General features: G+C 31.9%; 1 protein-coding gene across 2 annotated transcripts; it reads left to right on the top strand.

Moving 5' to 3' along the window:
* The first annotated feature begins 1,494 nt into the window (after positions 1 to 1,494).
* Positions 1,495 to 6,738, top strand: LOC137826139 (uncharacterized). 2 transcript variants are annotated; one of them, XM_068632002.1, is made up of 3 exons: positions 1,495 to 1,650; positions 1,724 to 1,852; positions 6,503 to 6,738. In XM_068632002.1, the coding sequence occupies exons 1-3, from the start codon at positions 1,612 to 1,614 to the stop codon at positions 6,680 to 6,682; spliced, it is 348 nt and encodes a 115-aa protein (XP_068488103.1). In that variant the 5' UTR covers positions 1,495 to 1,611; the 3' UTR covers positions 6,683 to 6,738. The 2 variants fall into 2 exon arrangements, with proteins under 2 accessions (XP_068488103.1, XP_068488102.1); XM_068632001.1 differs by having other exon boundaries at positions 1,721 to 1,852.
* Positions 6,739 to 16,635: the final 9,897 nt, after the last annotated feature.

Below are 16,635 nucleotides of genomic sequence, written 5' to 3'. Positions count from 1 at the left end.
AAACGGCAAATGAAGAGAGCCGTTGATGAAGCCACGCGTCAGACGATGAGTGAGGGGTTTGGTGGGGCGTCAGAGCAGCAGAAGGTACAACCGCTTGGAATTCTGCGTCAGTGCCACGTAGATCGGTGTTAACGAAGGCTCTTTCAGTCTTTTCGCTAGACAAGTCTTCGCTTAAGACTGGGGGGCTTGTGTACCGCCCTGGTGGTCGGGTGTGATGACGTGGCATCCTCCTACAGTATAGGCGTATTGACAAGGCGCCAGGTTGGTAGAAGGGAAGGAAGTCGGGGGGCTCGTGTAGTCGCCAGTTGTTATGTTGGCGTGTTCCGATTTCCAGCTTACCAGAATCGGCGATCGCCAGGTTGAAGATGAAGTCGCCAGATGTAGATTCAGGCGACCTAGTCATTGGAGATCGCCCGAGCGAGCACATCGCCGAAGATGAAGGAGAAACAGATTGTGAAGGCGGCCGGCGAGACCCAGGGAAGGTGTATGAAGGCCCCTAACTCGCCAGTTCCAGTAGAGATCGCACTCCTAAGTTAGCTATGCACTGGGCAGTACCATGCATAAGTAACTTAGCCAAAATGAGAGTAGAAGCAGCGCCAAGTCAGGGAGCCTCCAGATGATGGCACGTGTACAGTTGGATGTGAGCCACGTGTCCAAGTCTGTAACTGCCAGGAGAGAGAAAGCTACCAGGTATATAAGAGTTCTTAACAAACTTTCTGAGGTACGCACGTTCAGTTCATACACTTTACGCTTGCGAGTTAGAGCTGACTGTGAGAGAGGATTTGCACGGTTCTTGTTCTCTTAGTTTTTGGTGATACCGTCACTGACTTGAGCGTTGGAGTGCGATCGGCCGCAGCGGCGCCGTACTGTTTCTTTGCAGGTTCTTGAGGTAGATCCCGAAGAGGAATGGAGGTGAGAAGCGGTGCGCCCGCCGATCCTTTGACGAGGCAGTTTCCAGCGTTCCGGTCAACAGGCAGGATCAATATATATATATATATATATTTCAAATGTTAGGAAAAATATAAAACATAATAAAAATATTACCCCCACATATTTATATACATTAATATTATAATATGTTTTTTTATATAAGAAATATCTATAGTATAATTTACATTAAAATTTAAATTTTATATACAAGGCAAAAAAATGACATTGCTGAATGTTATTATTTCACATGCATGGTTAGAGGACAAATAAATTTGTATTTGTTGTCAGCTCTTTCTTCTCTTTTTTTTAGCTCATGGGGCTGATCAATACTTAATCACTGGATACAAATAGTCAAATTTTGGGCCTTCAATTTGTCGTGTACATAATATTGCTTCAACAAAACACAACATTAGTTAATATCTAATTTAGGTTAAAATATTTGAACGTTTTATATGAAAAATTTAAGACATTAAAAATACATTAAGTAAACAAACATTAACTTTTTTTTTTTTTTTTAGAAAAACTATTTTGAGAAATTTAAGAGTATTGTCCCACCACAAAAAAAATCTGAAAATTTCTGGCTTTGCTGTTGCCATCTTGCGGGAGGAGAATAGAGGAGAAGAGAAAGAAGAGAAGCTAATTGTAGCTCCGACGCACACCAACATCAGTTCTCATACGTCAATGGCGTCGTGGAACATGGGTGTCGCTTCATGCCACAAGGTACCGCATTCACTTGCTTTTCGTTCTTCTCCATGCTTCTTTATTTCTTTATGGGTTTTCACTCTTTTAGCAGACCATGTCGTTTGAGGTTTCGTGCAGTAGGAAGAGAGACAGAGACAGGGAACGAGGTAGCATCTATCCCTACAAAGTGGTTGAAATAACTCCTCCACCCAAGTGTCTCGGCGTTCGTTGCTTACCCCCTGTAAGTGCCTGCCATTCATTCATTTTTATTTTTTAATATCAATTCCAAAGCTTCAATCTTCATAATTCATCATTGAAACTTTAAATTAGAACCCCTTCTTCCAAATTCTGTCTATCTAATGAGTAATGGTTGGTACATTTGGATGGGTCCGAAGCCAAGCCTCAGGCAAAGAGTCTCTTCTCTTCTGTTAGACGAAATAGTTTAATACAATTTTAAAGGCATTTGTTATTACATGTCAACAAACTCTTCATAAAATGTCAGTATAATTATACTTATTCAATGAAATTTGACTGCATAGCGTTTTTATTAAGAGTATCCCCTTGAACACAGGGACTGATCTCTGTGTTCTCCCTCGCGATTTAAGTTGGTATAGAATTGGTGGATATCCCCTTCCACTGGTGTTGTCTTTGTCACTCATTCTTTTTGTATTTTTTCATTCCTAGTGAACCAATAAAAAAACATGTAATTGAGTACATAATAGAATCATTCGTCATTGAATGATCGTGTAAAAACTCTTTACACCCTAGGTACATAGATTATTTACTCTAAATGTGATAAAAAGAATGTGATTCCTAATTGTAAGTTATAACAAACATCTAGTAGTTGACGTTATTTGAGTTCATTATAGTCACATACTTAACCAACTCTGGTGGAAGATTTTGCAAACCACTTCAATTCACTAACCCAAACTGGTTTTGAGTTAATAAGCCAGTTTTAGAGTGGCTTAAGTGCACAATTAATCCAATAACCTACATGACTGATTGTTTGAGCTAGTTACCTGACTGATTATTTTCACCTATTTACCGATCAATCTGTCCAGATCGAGCCAAGTTTTACAACTATATCAATCCAAAATCTTTTATTTGTTTTTATAGTATATTTGTTCCACTACACCTAAAGGTCCTCTATCATTTAGCAGTGACCAAGTGTAATTTACATTTACTCTTATCCCTTAATCTAACGGAGTTAGGTACAAGTTCCAAAAGCAAACAATACCTCATATTTGGTGACTCGAGTGAACTTACAATTGTTGGAACAATATTATATATTTCTTAATTTAAGAATATAATAGAAAAGTTCTTCCTTCTTATTCCCTCCTTCCTAGCATTCCCTAACACATTACAGTACGGGTGATTTGATTGGCCTCCTTTACCTTATTATTATGTAGCCTTTGTTGTAAAAATGGCATAATATCAGCAAGCAAATTCTTAATTATTGCTATTTTCTTTGAATCGGTACATTCCTGAAGCTCACTGGTGTAAAAGTGTCAATTAACTGGTCTTGTCTTCACCAGGTTACATAACTGAAAATAATGTAGTTATAAGGTTTATGTAATTTGGAGGGATATTTTCAAATGAATGTTCTTTATGATTCTTGGCCATTGAAGCAAAACGTAGGAAGGACTAAAAAATGCTGTTAAGAAGTGTTCATATTGTGAACAATAACCAAGAATAGAATCACAGTCTATGGGAACTGAAGCTTAGTATAAATTTAGCAATGACCATAAACTCTACACACTTTTGTCTCGGATATTTACTTTGGATCAACTAGAGTTTTATCTTTAGTATGACTATGATAAAATTTTTGGGATATATGTGAAGAAGAGACATAGAGAACTCCCCTGAATATTGTGGTATCTGGTTTTGTATACATGATCTGATTAATATGTTGTAAAACTTTAGCTTAAAGTTTCTGTTTTTACCAATAATCCTACATTACTAGCCCCTTAACATAGGTAACCATAATATTGTAATAACTACTAAAATGCAACCAGTGGACTTACATTGCTGCATTTCTTATGAGGAATGTCTTAGGTTCAATAAGCTTAAATAAAAGTTATTTGATACAGAACTTGCATATATACCAAAGAAACTTTTCGGCAATGCTCTTTGGTGCTAGAGTTATCTCCAAGACTTTGGTCGTTTGATATGATAGAAAAGCTATGAAGGACATCCGAAACAGGAATTTGTCAAAGGAGTAGATAATTTGCTCTACATAATTCATACTGTACCCAGAATCTGAGGTACAATGTAGGATCAAATACTTTCCTTGGATTTTCATATACACAAGACATTGTGTAAACCCAGACAAGTATAAGGTATTGCAGAAAGAGATTTGAAGAGTTTTGAGCATAATATGATGACAAGCACACATGGCTTGAATGAATACAGGAACAATATTTTAGCACGCATGTAAATACTTATCTTATTCTGTAAGTCATCATTTAAGTTTAACTTATGTTTCTGAACAAGCACTTATGAAAGGAAAAAAATCAAGGAGATAAAATGAATCAAACATTTCAAGTTACTTAAAATTTACTTATACACCTTGACTTTGGCAAAACTTTCCTCATATAAGTTCTTAATTGCCTATGCATTGAACAAATCACAAAACACTTTCTTTAAAGATAGGGTTTTACAATTGAAAAGCTCTAATAAGTTAGTAGCTAATGTAAAGGTTTTACAAGTTTGTCCGATTGCTAATCGGATCACATCCAACAATTTCCATTCAAAGTCATGAAGATGGCTGTTTCTTCCTGCACTCTCGTACTGTATTGTGCACCCTTATCTGTTTAATGCAATGACCAAAATACCCTTGAGAAATATTTAACAAAAACCTTTCCTGCACTTTCGTTGCCTCTCCTTCGCCCCTCCATTTGGTTTTGCCTCTGGGGAACCTCGAAGCAGTGCCACTTCTACCACTTCCACCACCATCGTGATTCATGCACACTTTCATGCATTGTTGTCCAACAAAGGTAACCTTTCTCCCCCTTTTGTTTGTTGTTGCATTTTGTTTCCAAAAGGTGTTGAAATACCTTCTGGATTAGGGTATCTGAAAAGGAAAATATTTCAGAATTGCTCAATCCAGAAGCAAGTAATTATTTTGGGGTAAATTATTTATAAGGCAATATAAAGCTATTCAGGAATTGTCTATCCGGGGACTGGGACTGCATTCCAGATTGAACAATCCGGATTACCCTATCTGGATACTATACTCCCATATAGCATGAAAATGGAAAAACTTACAAACAGCATTACAGCAACAACGAAGTAAACACTATCGGTGCTAGGTGGTTTCAAGTTATCATATAACAACCACCTAGATAGTTACACTACCGTCACTCAGAGCTCCTCCACAATTCAAGCCTCTGCCGCTATGAACCGCCACCAACAACCAGCAATGAAGAAGGAAGGGAGAAGGGTAAAACTGAAATAAAACTCAGAAGGACACTATTGTCTTTTTAAAAATATTGGGGTGCATGAAGAAACTATAGGTTGTAGGAAGAAATGGCCCATAAAGATTGACATTTAGACTAGCTGCAATTTGATGAACTTAGAGTTTTAGGCCGAATGGTTGAGTAAATTATAGAGTTTTTCATAAGATAGATTTTGTTTATATGTTGAAATTTTTATAAATTTCTGACATTTAAAAGTTTATTTAACTTATGCATAAATTAGTTATTAATTTATTTTACCTTTATTTAAAAATTTATCCAATAGGAACCTCATCCCTCTCCCTTGCTGAAATAACTAGAACTGATGTTGGCTCTAATTAGCGACCAAAACTACTAATTTAAGAGGAAAAATATATTTACTTCTTATGGTGAAGCACTGGCCTGCTTATTGGATTGGCACTTCACATGCTTCTCTCAATCTAAAAGGGGTTATTTCTACATTGAAGCATACATTTCCATGTGAATGGCTACTTTAAAGGCAACACTGAAATTTTAGCAACGTAGCTATTAAAAAATAGAGCTTTAGTGCAGCTCCTCCTCCCCTTTTTAAAACAATTTTGCACCTAGGTACATGTTGTGATGTGAACTATTCGTTGAAGTAGGAAAACCATTAACGTATTTGGCTTCTTCTTGTCCTTCTCTCTAAGAGGGGGTGGGACTGATTAGTAGTGCTTTGGAGGATATGTCCCATGAAAGGATGCTTTAGAAGGAATGTTGCAAACTCATGACTTGCTTTTCTAAAATTAACCTTTGCAGATTGGTAGAATAAAGTTGTGTATCATATAGGTCTAGTATATGTCCGTCTCCTGCTATATTTGAACGTGTGAAAGGCAGATACCATCATTTTTAAGAGGGCAGGCAGGAAGGCATATAATTGAATTGAAGACAAGGCACATGTTGGAGTTCTAAACACTGTAAAAGCATGATGAAATTGTAGTGTATTAATTTTTATATATATCAAGATTGCACTTGTGGTTGCTTATTTTAGATCTATTGCTCTCAATTTTTTAATGGGAAAATATTATCTGAGATGGAAGATGGGTCCATATGAGGTGGGAAATTGAAGCAAGCTGTTTGGTTTTTCTAGCTGTGATTCTTCATTCCCTTTATTTATGGTTCTGATTCTGAAACCAGAAAATTAGTAGTAGATTCTGAAAGCAGAACTGTTCATGCCCCGTTCAACAAAACCTTTCCTTTTCATAGTTTAACAAAACATTATTGATCACATGTCGTGTTGTCAATTTTTGCCCAATTGATTCAATTATGAATACCATGATCCAACCTAACCTTTTCCTTTCTTTTCTTTATGGGTGATATGATCCAACATAACTTTGTGAGGATGAAAAGAAATATGGTAGATGCACATTCAGTTGGGGCATATGCATAATATAATTTCTTTTTTTTTTTCAAAGCAGAACTTGCAGTGCGGGGAGAGTGTAACCATAGAAGGACAAGCCTATACTATTTCATCTGTAACACATCGCTATCAGCTTCGGAAAGGAAAATACGAACCCAGTGAGAAGAGACTTGATGTTTTGTCCACAGGAAGATACTTAGTAAATTTATATTTAGAAAATTTATTAGAACAATCTTGATTATTACATTTATGTAGTAACTTCTATTTTTATATCAATGTTTAATGACTTAGTTATGTGTCTCTTCTTTAACTTGTTTCACCACCAATGGAAAATTAAAAAACAATTTAGACTAAAAAAGGTGGGAGGAAAAATAGCTCACAAACTGAAAACCTTGTTCATGTTTATAACGCCTGCTTGGTTCTCTTTGGTTTATGAGGAAAGGATAAGTGGTGACAATAGAGAATATATAAGTTAAGAGAATATAAATACGTAAAAAATAAAATTGAATATTTAGTTATTTTATAAAGTAAAATAAATAAAAAAGTGTTTTAAAATTTGTGTAATTTAATTAATTTGATAAAAGAAAAGAGAAAAAAGATAAGTATAAACGTGAGTAATAGTAAAATGAGTTATTTATTTTTTTCTTCTCTTCTAGTCTACCAAGCATTTACACATTTTTTTCTTTCTTCTTCTATTCTCCAACTTCTTAAAACTAAACACAAGATAAAGGATCTAGTTATTGTGATTTTTTTTCTTGATCCTTCAAGTAACATTTGTGTTGGACAAATTTATGCATTAATACATATAGGAAAGGAACAAGTAAGAAGAAAATAAAATTAACTTTTTTAAAAATTAAAATTTCTTTGTGTTAATTAAAAGTAAAAGTTTGAAAAAGTTATATGAATTTTTTTTACGTATTAATTTTTGTATAAGCCAACTTTACTTTATCGGAGAGTCAGTTTTTTGCATACTTTTTCTTTCTAGAATTTTTTTATAAAGAAATTTATTTAAATATGCCCTAAATAAATTGATGTGTCTGATTAACCAAATTTTTTTGTTTCTTGTAACAACATTGATTAATACAAATAACAGTAGGTTGTTTTTATTTATCCAAGACGTTTAAAAATATATTTACCTTATGTGTGCTGAAAAATAATATGTTTGTATGTGAGATTGATTTTAGCTTTCATTTCAAACTTTAGAATATATTTATGGTAAAAAAATTATTAGAATAAATCATATCAGTATTTTTATTTTTATAAAATAAATAATTTTTTAAAATATTTTATGATTTAGAGTTTAGAATTTTAGATTCATACTAACTTATTTATCATTATGATATATATTGTAATATTATCATATAATTTATACTGAAAATTTGTTTAAAAGATAATAATAAAAAATTATTTTAGTAATTTTTTATTATAAAATAAGAAAATATAAAACTTGAACCAGAAAAAAAACTAAAAAATTAACACTTTATTAAATTATATTAGGATCCTTGACATTTATTTCATAATGCAGGAGGTTCACGTGGGACCACTGCAAGTTCGCACGTGCAGCTCTGGTAATAATGCCAGAACCTTTTATCATGTAGGGTCCGAAACATCCATGCATTGAGCAGAGGTACAACAATTTTATTAGATATACGAGCATTTATTTATACTTATGATGATTTATTTATTTATTTTATTTATTTGTTTTGACCAACAGCTGTGGTGCCTTTGATTCATACTCTTGTCGTGTATTTTGACAATAATTAATTAATTGACACTAGATTCAATCTGTCCTTTGGAAAGATAAGATTACACCACTCAACTTCCTCCAATTATTTGCCTCAATTGCTTGCTTCCATTCAAGTCTAGGAATACATAATACTCATATATATAATTTATTTTTTATAAACAAACTTTTCAATTTCAACATTTTAGATATAAAAAATGTAATTAAAAATGTAGTTAGTTTTTTAGCTGGGGTAGTAAGGATTATTTTTTACAAGGGACAATTAATATTATGAGTTAGATAAAATTATTACAAATAATTATTTTTTTAAATATTTACAGTTATTGTAAATTCAGAATAGAATTTCAAAATTATTAATTAATATGGAATAATTTCTAATTTCACAGGCTTGATGCTGTGCTCATGTTAAGTTTAGACTAATGTAGTATAACTTTGGTATAAATTATATTTACTTTTCTAAATAAATATATTGTCGAGATAAGTTTTTCATACATAAATTTTTAAATAATAAACGTTTATTAAATAGGTACTTAAGTATAACTTGATGTATCTTACCTTTGAGTTATAGGTAATATAAGAAAGATTCCGTTGAGCAAAAAGCATTTTATGTCTCTTTGTTCCGTAGGATCGTGTTTTGAAATACAAATGAATTTAAAAGCATCAGACACAACTTTTTTTCAAATTTAAATAACATAATTTATATTTCATTCACATAAAGATATAATCACTTAATTAAATAATTCACATCTCATAACAAAAATTACTTATTTTCAACAAGAGAACAAATACAGAAGATTACTCTTGAACTCTCCTAAAATATAGTCTTATAGTACATTTCAATGATTTAAAGTAATTTGATATACTTTCGGTGTCCAAACAAAAATTTTAACATTTGATACTTCAGAAATGTCATTAGTAAAATCCAAACTTATTTTCTTTTTTATGGTGGTTGCTACACTAGTCCAAAAAGGCTCATTTACGATAATAATTCACAACGCTTTTATTGTCAAATGTTGTCCATCAAAACGCAGTGACATTTTTAAAATTAAAGCAACTCTAAAACAGTGGCTATGAGTTAAAGCGTCGCTTTAAACCAAAGCGCTCTTTGGTCTAAAACAACGGTTATGAGTGGTAGTTGTCGTTTTAGAGCAAGCATATGCTTCATGAAGACATGGATCCAATTGATTTTGATGTTCTTCATTATGTAGTAGATTAGGACAAGGTCCTCTTTAGTGAGGACAACATGATTACTCCCCCTTGGAGTGAGCATCCATGTGACAATGAAGGCAGTGATCCTCTCATTCAACTTTAAGGCACCAACATGAAAACCCTTCACTTTCAAGTGATGATATTTTAGACAACTAACATAGTATTGTATCTTGTTGAAATCCTCCACCACACTTGTGTTCCCTTTGTTGATCCTTAGTACTGAGTATTTTAGTCTAGTGATGCCAAACCATATAGTAGGAGTAATCTTCATATCTACCCCTTTGACATGTGAATACATGTTCTCACCGTCAACAAGTAGATTTGTGTAGAATACCTTCACAAGATCTGGAAAAGTGTTTCCAGACATCTCAAGGAACCTCCGGAGCTTCTGATCTTTCAAGGCCTTCCTAATCTCCTTTAGCCAATTGAAAGATATCAACTTTGGGGTATTTATGACCTTTCTACTTATCTCTGTTGATCAAGACTGATCAAGAGCTTTGAAGAATCCAAATCCAAAGTGTTTGATGAAAGACTGATGTTGTTGCTGTGTGTGGGTGGGATCTAGGTAGATTAAAGTGTGATTCACTCTTTTGTTGAATCTAAAACTGATGTGAATTGAAACCTTTTTGAAATTAGAAGTTTTTCCAACTAAGTGAAAAATAAGCTGTTGTTTTGTCGAATCAACCAGTTGTTTTGCTCTTAGAGGTTTTGAAAAAGGTTGAAAGCTGTTTGACTTGTTTGACTTAACTATCAAACCAAATCAATCGGTTGTTTCGTGTTTTCAACCGATTGTTTCTTTGAAAATCCTAATAGAATTCAGTTTTGATTGGTGAATCTGTCTTAAATGATTTCTATCTGAATATGCTCCTTCATTAAATGTTTTTAACCAATCTTTGGAAATATAAATAGTTTGTTATATGTTTCTGAAAAGAAAGAAACAGTTTTGAGAAATTCAGTTTGACAAATTTGATCTCAAGTTTTCAAGATTCACATCAAGCTTTGGATTTTCAAGTGAGAGTTGAATAGGATTGCAATTGTATTCTTTTCAACTGTACTTTGATCAGGTGTAATCCTTTTCTCAATCTTCTGTATTTCTGTAGTTGTATTGCCAAGGAGTGTTGTGTGTTCTTGAGGTGTTCAAGATCAATACTCTTGGTGTGGTTTGCCAAAGGTAGTGTGTTTCTTGAAGGGTTCAAGGTCACTCACTACTTTGGTGTGTGGTGTTTGTAATTTGGTTTGATTGCTTAGTGGATTACCCAGTGGTTTTTGGGAACTGGATGTAGCTCTTGTTGTAAGAGTGAACCAGTATAATCTGCTTGTGTGCATTTCTCTTTCTCTGATCTCTTTTAAATTTTGTTTTTAAGTTGTTTATAATTCTATTGGTATAAACAACCGATTGAATCGAAGAAACAACCGGTTGTTTTTCTGTGTTTCACATTAAAACAGATTGTGTTCTTGGCTAACTTGGTTCCTCTTCTGGATTTCTTCACTAAGTTTCATTAAACCTTCAAAAGTTTTTGAAAATCTCTTATAAATAATTCACCCCTCCCCCTCTTTTTTAAAGTCATATATTCTAACAATCTCAGGCATAAATTTTTCAATTTTCTCATTATCACCCGTGAACCAGTTTTTAAGATGATTAGCCTTTTTTATGGCACGTGATTTCTTTCTCTTTGGTGAGTGAGATGAGGAGGCCATGATGCAGGTATGTGTTTATGAAGATGCAGTAAGGAAAACCAGTTTCAAGGTGCAGATGCAAAGAAAAAAAAAACAGGTTGTTTTGTGAAATATTCAGTTGAAGGCACCTTTATATAAGCAAAAAAAATGGCAGAGATAAGGTGGCATCTAGTGGGTTGTTTTTGCTAGAGAAAAAAAGGAATCTTCAAATGGTTTTGAAAACTATAACGCGTCAAACCCTAAGATGGACAATTTTGAATATGCTTTTAATTTTCAAAAAGACAGCAGAATATATTCTCTTATGACCAAATTTCGAGGCACACTCATGTACATTTGACCAAAAATAGGTTTTAAAAAGCAGAAACAAGTATAATCACGCGTAAGCAACTATTGCAGCTTTATGCAGAGGTGCCAGAGGCAAAACAACAGGTTGTTTCGTATTTTCAACCGATTGTTTTACTGTGACAGCAGAGAGAACATTTTCCAAAAATAAATAATCACCTTTTAAAATGATGAAAAAAATGCAATATGCAATTTGTTCACACCTTTGCACAAAAATAACCCCAATAGATTCAATCACAAAGTATTTTTGAGATGTTTATATGGCCATATGAGATGCTTACATAGGTTGAGAACATGACTACTCACTATACATGGGCCATGAATGTCTCTTGACTTTCAAAGAACTTTGCAAGATGCATACATTTGAAGGTTAGAAACATAAGGACAATCATTACTTTGGTTGGTTTTCGCTTGAACAGTTATTCTTTGAACTCAATGTTTCTTGACTGTGCCAAGAATACCTGAAAAATAAAGAATTCAAGAAGCAAAGTTTGGTCCCATTATGAATGTGGGTCCATAGTTATTAACTGGGACTTTAGGAACCTTAGGAACCCATTTCAAAAGACCTTTAGGAACGAAAAACCTCATAAATCTGCAAAATTTAATAGTATAGCCATTTTTCATGCAGTAAAAGCATATTTTAACCGATTGTTTCGACATAACAACAGGTTGTTTTTCAAAGAAACTTGAGAAAGGTTTTGAAAAAGGTTTGTTCTTGCTGTTTAGATTAAATCCCAGTCCAACCTTGCCAAAAGCACAATTTTGAGAAGCAATAACAGTTTCGAGATGGGATTGGCTTTGGAAAACTTGTCCACGATTTTAAAAGATAGTGAACCTTCTTTTGAAGGGAATCAAAATTTTCACAAACGCTTGAATCAACACACTTACAATAAAAGTTTTGGTAAATCATTTCCAGGTTTTCAAAATCAATTTTTGGATGACTTAACTCTTCTTCTAAGGTCTTGACTCTATTTTCCAACCAGTTGTTTAACCCTTTCAACTGGTTATTCAATAGGGCTAGTCTGTTAGCTTCCTCATGAGTTTCTTTGAAGGCATCAAGAAGTTGATTATAGTTTTCAATATTCACAGAAGTTTTAGAACTAACACTACTGGTTTCTGAAGCTTCATTTGCCATCAAACATAGATTGGCTTATTCATCTTCCTTTGATGATGAACTTGAGGAAGAATCATCATTGTTTTGCCAAGCTATGTAGACTCTTCTTGCTTTGCCTTTCTTTTCAAATTTCTTGTTAGCCCCTTTCTCTTTGCTCTCATTGTTTGGACATTCAGCCTTGATGTGTCCCTGATTGCCACATCCAAAACAAGTGTGGTTTGTAGAATTAAATTCATTAACTTTCTTGATGTTATAAATGTTTGATGGCTGACTTCTGTCCCGGTTCTTCTTCTTCAAGAACTTGCCAAATTTCTTTGTGAGTAAGTTGAGAGTCTCGTTATCACTACAATCACTTGAGTCTTGATCTCCCTTTTGTGCAACAGTTTTTAAAGTAATGCTCTTCACATACTTTTATTTATTTTCTTGATCAATAAGTCAGTTCATCTCAAGCTCATGCTCTCTTAGCTTTCCAAAGAAGGAGGCAGTGGTTAATGCAGTCAAATCCTTTGATTCTAAAATAACAGTGACCTTTTGGTTGCCAAGATTTAAGCAGTGAAATAGAAGTGAGCTTGGATCAATACTAGGTGTGAATTGACATTTCAAAAACTACTAAACCACACATACAAACACAACAATAGCTTCTTCAAGTTTTATACTCAAATTTGGAGGCATCAAAGCATCTTGTTCAACATACTGGTTTAATCAGTACCCATTTTGTTCCATGTGAATACTCCATGGGAATGCTCATCTCATCTCTCTTGAATCATGTGCCCAAGAAATTAATTAAAACAATGTGAACTAATTAAGAAACCAAAGTTTAAGATAAGGAAGACTCTCAATCAAGCGTTCAAGTACAACCTCTTACAAAAACTAGTTTTTCAGGAGATTATAATATTAAAACAACTGCTATAAAGAAATAAAAAATGAAACTTTTATTGATAAAAACCTCAGAACTTAATAGGGAATTACAAAGGAGTCAACCAAATGGGTTTGATCTTCCATGTAGAGGCAAACAAGAATAATACAAAAGAGAAAACAAAATTAGGTCTAGAATGTGTTTGCTCCTATGAAACACATTCCCCCCAAAAACTTACCCTTCCTTCCTCTGAAGTCTTTTTTATAATTTTATTTTCTCTGCACCAAATCGAATTAAAAATATGCCTTATGATATTATTTTACAGTTATGAGATGCTTCCTTTCTTGTTTCAAATTATTAAACATATATTTTCATTCCTAAACAGTCTTAGATTTTATTCTTTCTTCTCTTCCATATATATTTTTCCAGTTTTCTTCAAATTTATGCATTGATTGTAATTTATTTCGGCACTACTGTGAGAGATATTGCAAAAGATTTTCTTGAATAGTATCTTCAAAGTATATTTGCTATATTTTTGAAGGATTTTACAGAAGAGTTTTAATCGCAGGATTTTTAGAGAATATCTCTGCAGAAATTTGCATTCAATTCCTTGTCTGAGATATTTGCAGATTTAATTATCTAATTCTTTATTTCAGATTTTGTTTCCTGTTTTTATCCAAAAAAAAGCAACTTGGAATAAAAATACATAATTACCAAAAATAATAATTAAGGCCCAAATAAACTCATTTAGAAGAATATTAATTAAAATAATGAATTTATTTATTATTACATTATAATAATTTATGGTTAAAGTTAAGAAGTGTGAATAAAATTATGTTCATCAATTAGTCTAGTGGCTAAGTGTTTAAAGAATGCTTGACTAGTTAGCTAGGAAAGACTATTAGCCAAAAAATATTCATTGTAACTTGTAGCGTTAGTTTGAGCTAGCAGAGGAACTAGTAAAAACATTATCGAGTATTTTCCTTTTTTTCTTTCCTTTTAAAATTGCATGTTATTAAATTTGCACTAACCTAAGAAGAAGTTTTCAAACTTACTTTTTCAAAATATTTGTTAGTTCATTCGACTAGTATAAAACTATTGTCTAACTACATGCCATCATATGATATTTGCAAAAAATTATGAAAGGTTTTTAAGACACAATTCAATCCTCCCTTTTTGTGTCTCGCATTTTTTCACAACAATAACTAAGAATCTTTGTTATTATCCGAGTAAGTAACATCCTGGAAAAAACTCTAAGTTACAGTCTTATCATTCTCTCTGATCATTCTTCATTTCGTCTTATGATATTAAATTATTGTCAAATGATTAGTTAAGACTTTGGATGGTCTTATTATGTTATAATATTTAAATAAAACAACTTACTTGATTTAGACAATTATTCTTTATGTAAATTTATTTTCTTTGATTAAAATCATGAATCAAACATGCAAGAGTTATTTCTTCATGTTTAGTAGTTTATAATGACTCTTTGAATCATGTCAAATGAAGTGTTTTCTTCGATTCATCTTATGATATTAAATTTTTGTCAAATGATTAGTTAAATCTTTTGATGGTTTTACTATGTTATAATATTTATATAAAACAACTTAATTATTCTTTATGTAAGTTTCTTTCTTTGGACAAAAAATATTTATCTTTGTCATGAATCAAACATGCAATAATCATTTCTTCGTGTTTATCTGTTTCTATTGTTTCTTTAGGTTGTGTAAAATGAAGTGTTTTACTGCAGAATATTTTGAACCATAAGTATCAGACAAAGTATTGTAATATTTCTAAGATGAATGTTTTGTGTTCATCCTTTCCTTATCTTCGTTAAACAAAAACATAGTTGTTAAACTTATATACATAAAGTCAAAAGAAACTTTAAATTTTTTTAATCACAATATTACAGACAATATTTGAGACGAAACTTTCTTGTGAATGTCATTACGATAAACATTTAAAATTATTTAAATCATCTGATATGCATACAAATACCTATATTAACTTGAGTCTCAAAATGTTTTCATACACACACCACCTCTCTTAGACCCAAATCTATCAAAGTGAACCAAAAACTTGAAATACTACATAATTTAATGGAAGGAGATCATGTGATTTCACACAGATCTACTTGATCTTATAAATTCAAGTACATGAAAGAAAAACGATAAATTATATATTATAATTATTTATTCTTCTAAAACGATAAGCATAATTTCGTATCGTTTTTCTTTCTCAAAGTTTATTCCTTTGTAAATTTATTGGAAACAAATTAAAAACGTTATATTAGGTTTTTTTTTTTAAAAAAAAAAGTGGCAATATCTCTTTTAACCATGAAAAAAATTATTAATAACTAAACTCTTATGAAACATAAAATATAATTTATTTTTATCATGTTTTCAAACATTATATTCTCAGAATAAAATAAATAAAAAAGATATTATTTAAATATGGTTTTCTTACAAAAAAAAAAAATTAAGACCCAAATGGTGAAAGGCGTGATAGGGGGAAAGCACGTGGTCACAATGATTAGGACTACACCTCCACCTAACCTATGTTCTTTCCTTGGTTGCCTTTACTTTACACTATGTAATGCACTACTCACAAATAACCATTTATATGTTCTAATACATGTCAACAAACACTTTATTATTAATTAAAATTTATTATAAATATAAAAATATGAAATAAGAAGTGGAATCGCACAATTTATATGATTTTAATAATTGTTTTTGGAAAAAATATTGGAAATTATTAACAGTTTTTCAAGTTCAGTTCCCTTGTTCAAATTATATATATATATATATATAAACCAAAAAAAATAATATAAAAGAAGTGTTTATTATTAATTTAAGTTAAAATATTATAAAACTATTTTTTTAAAAATTAATGCGGACTAAAACATAGATAATTTGATTATATATTGATATCATGATGTTTTTTAAACAGGTTTAACCTTATCAAAATTATATGTACTATGTTTTGGTATTTTTATTTGGAAACCTTATTTCTCTAACATAAGGGATTTTTTTCATGGGTTGGAGTACTCTGAATACTCCTATTTATTAAATTTTATTGCTAATTAAAGAAAAATGCAGACTAAAACATAAATAAGTAATTTCTTTTTAAATTCACAAAAATATAAGACGAAGTAAACAAGATAAATGAATATAATTTTTTGTCGAGATAAATTATTCACTCGTTTTTGTTTTCTTCTTATTTATTATAATGTTTCTAATAAAGTAA

Source organism: Phaseolus vulgaris, chromosome 8 (genome assembly GCF_000499845.2).
Source record: "Phaseolus vulgaris cultivar G19833 chromosome 8, P. vulgaris v2.0, whole genome shotgun sequence".
Taxonomy (NCBI): Eukaryota; Viridiplantae; Streptophyta; class Magnoliopsida; order Fabales; family Fabaceae; genus Phaseolus; species Phaseolus vulgaris.
Note: the sequence above shows the minus strand (reverse complement) of the source record. Positions and strands in the feature narration are given on the sequence as shown.

Excerpts from the sequence above, each read along its gene's own strand:
- LOC137826139 (XM_068632001.1), top strand. The coding sequence starts at position 1,612 with ATGGCGTCGTGGAACATGGGTGTCGCTTCATGCCACAAG. Across the intron at positions 1,651-1,720 it reads GTGTCGCTTCATGCCACAAG|CAGACCATGTCGTTTGAGGT; the intron begins GTACCGCATTCA and ends TCACTCTTTTAG. Across the intron at positions 1,853-6,502 it reads GCGTTCGTTGCTTACCCCCT|AACTTGCAGTGCGGGGAGAG; the intron begins GTAAGTGCCTGC and ends TTTTCAAAGCAG.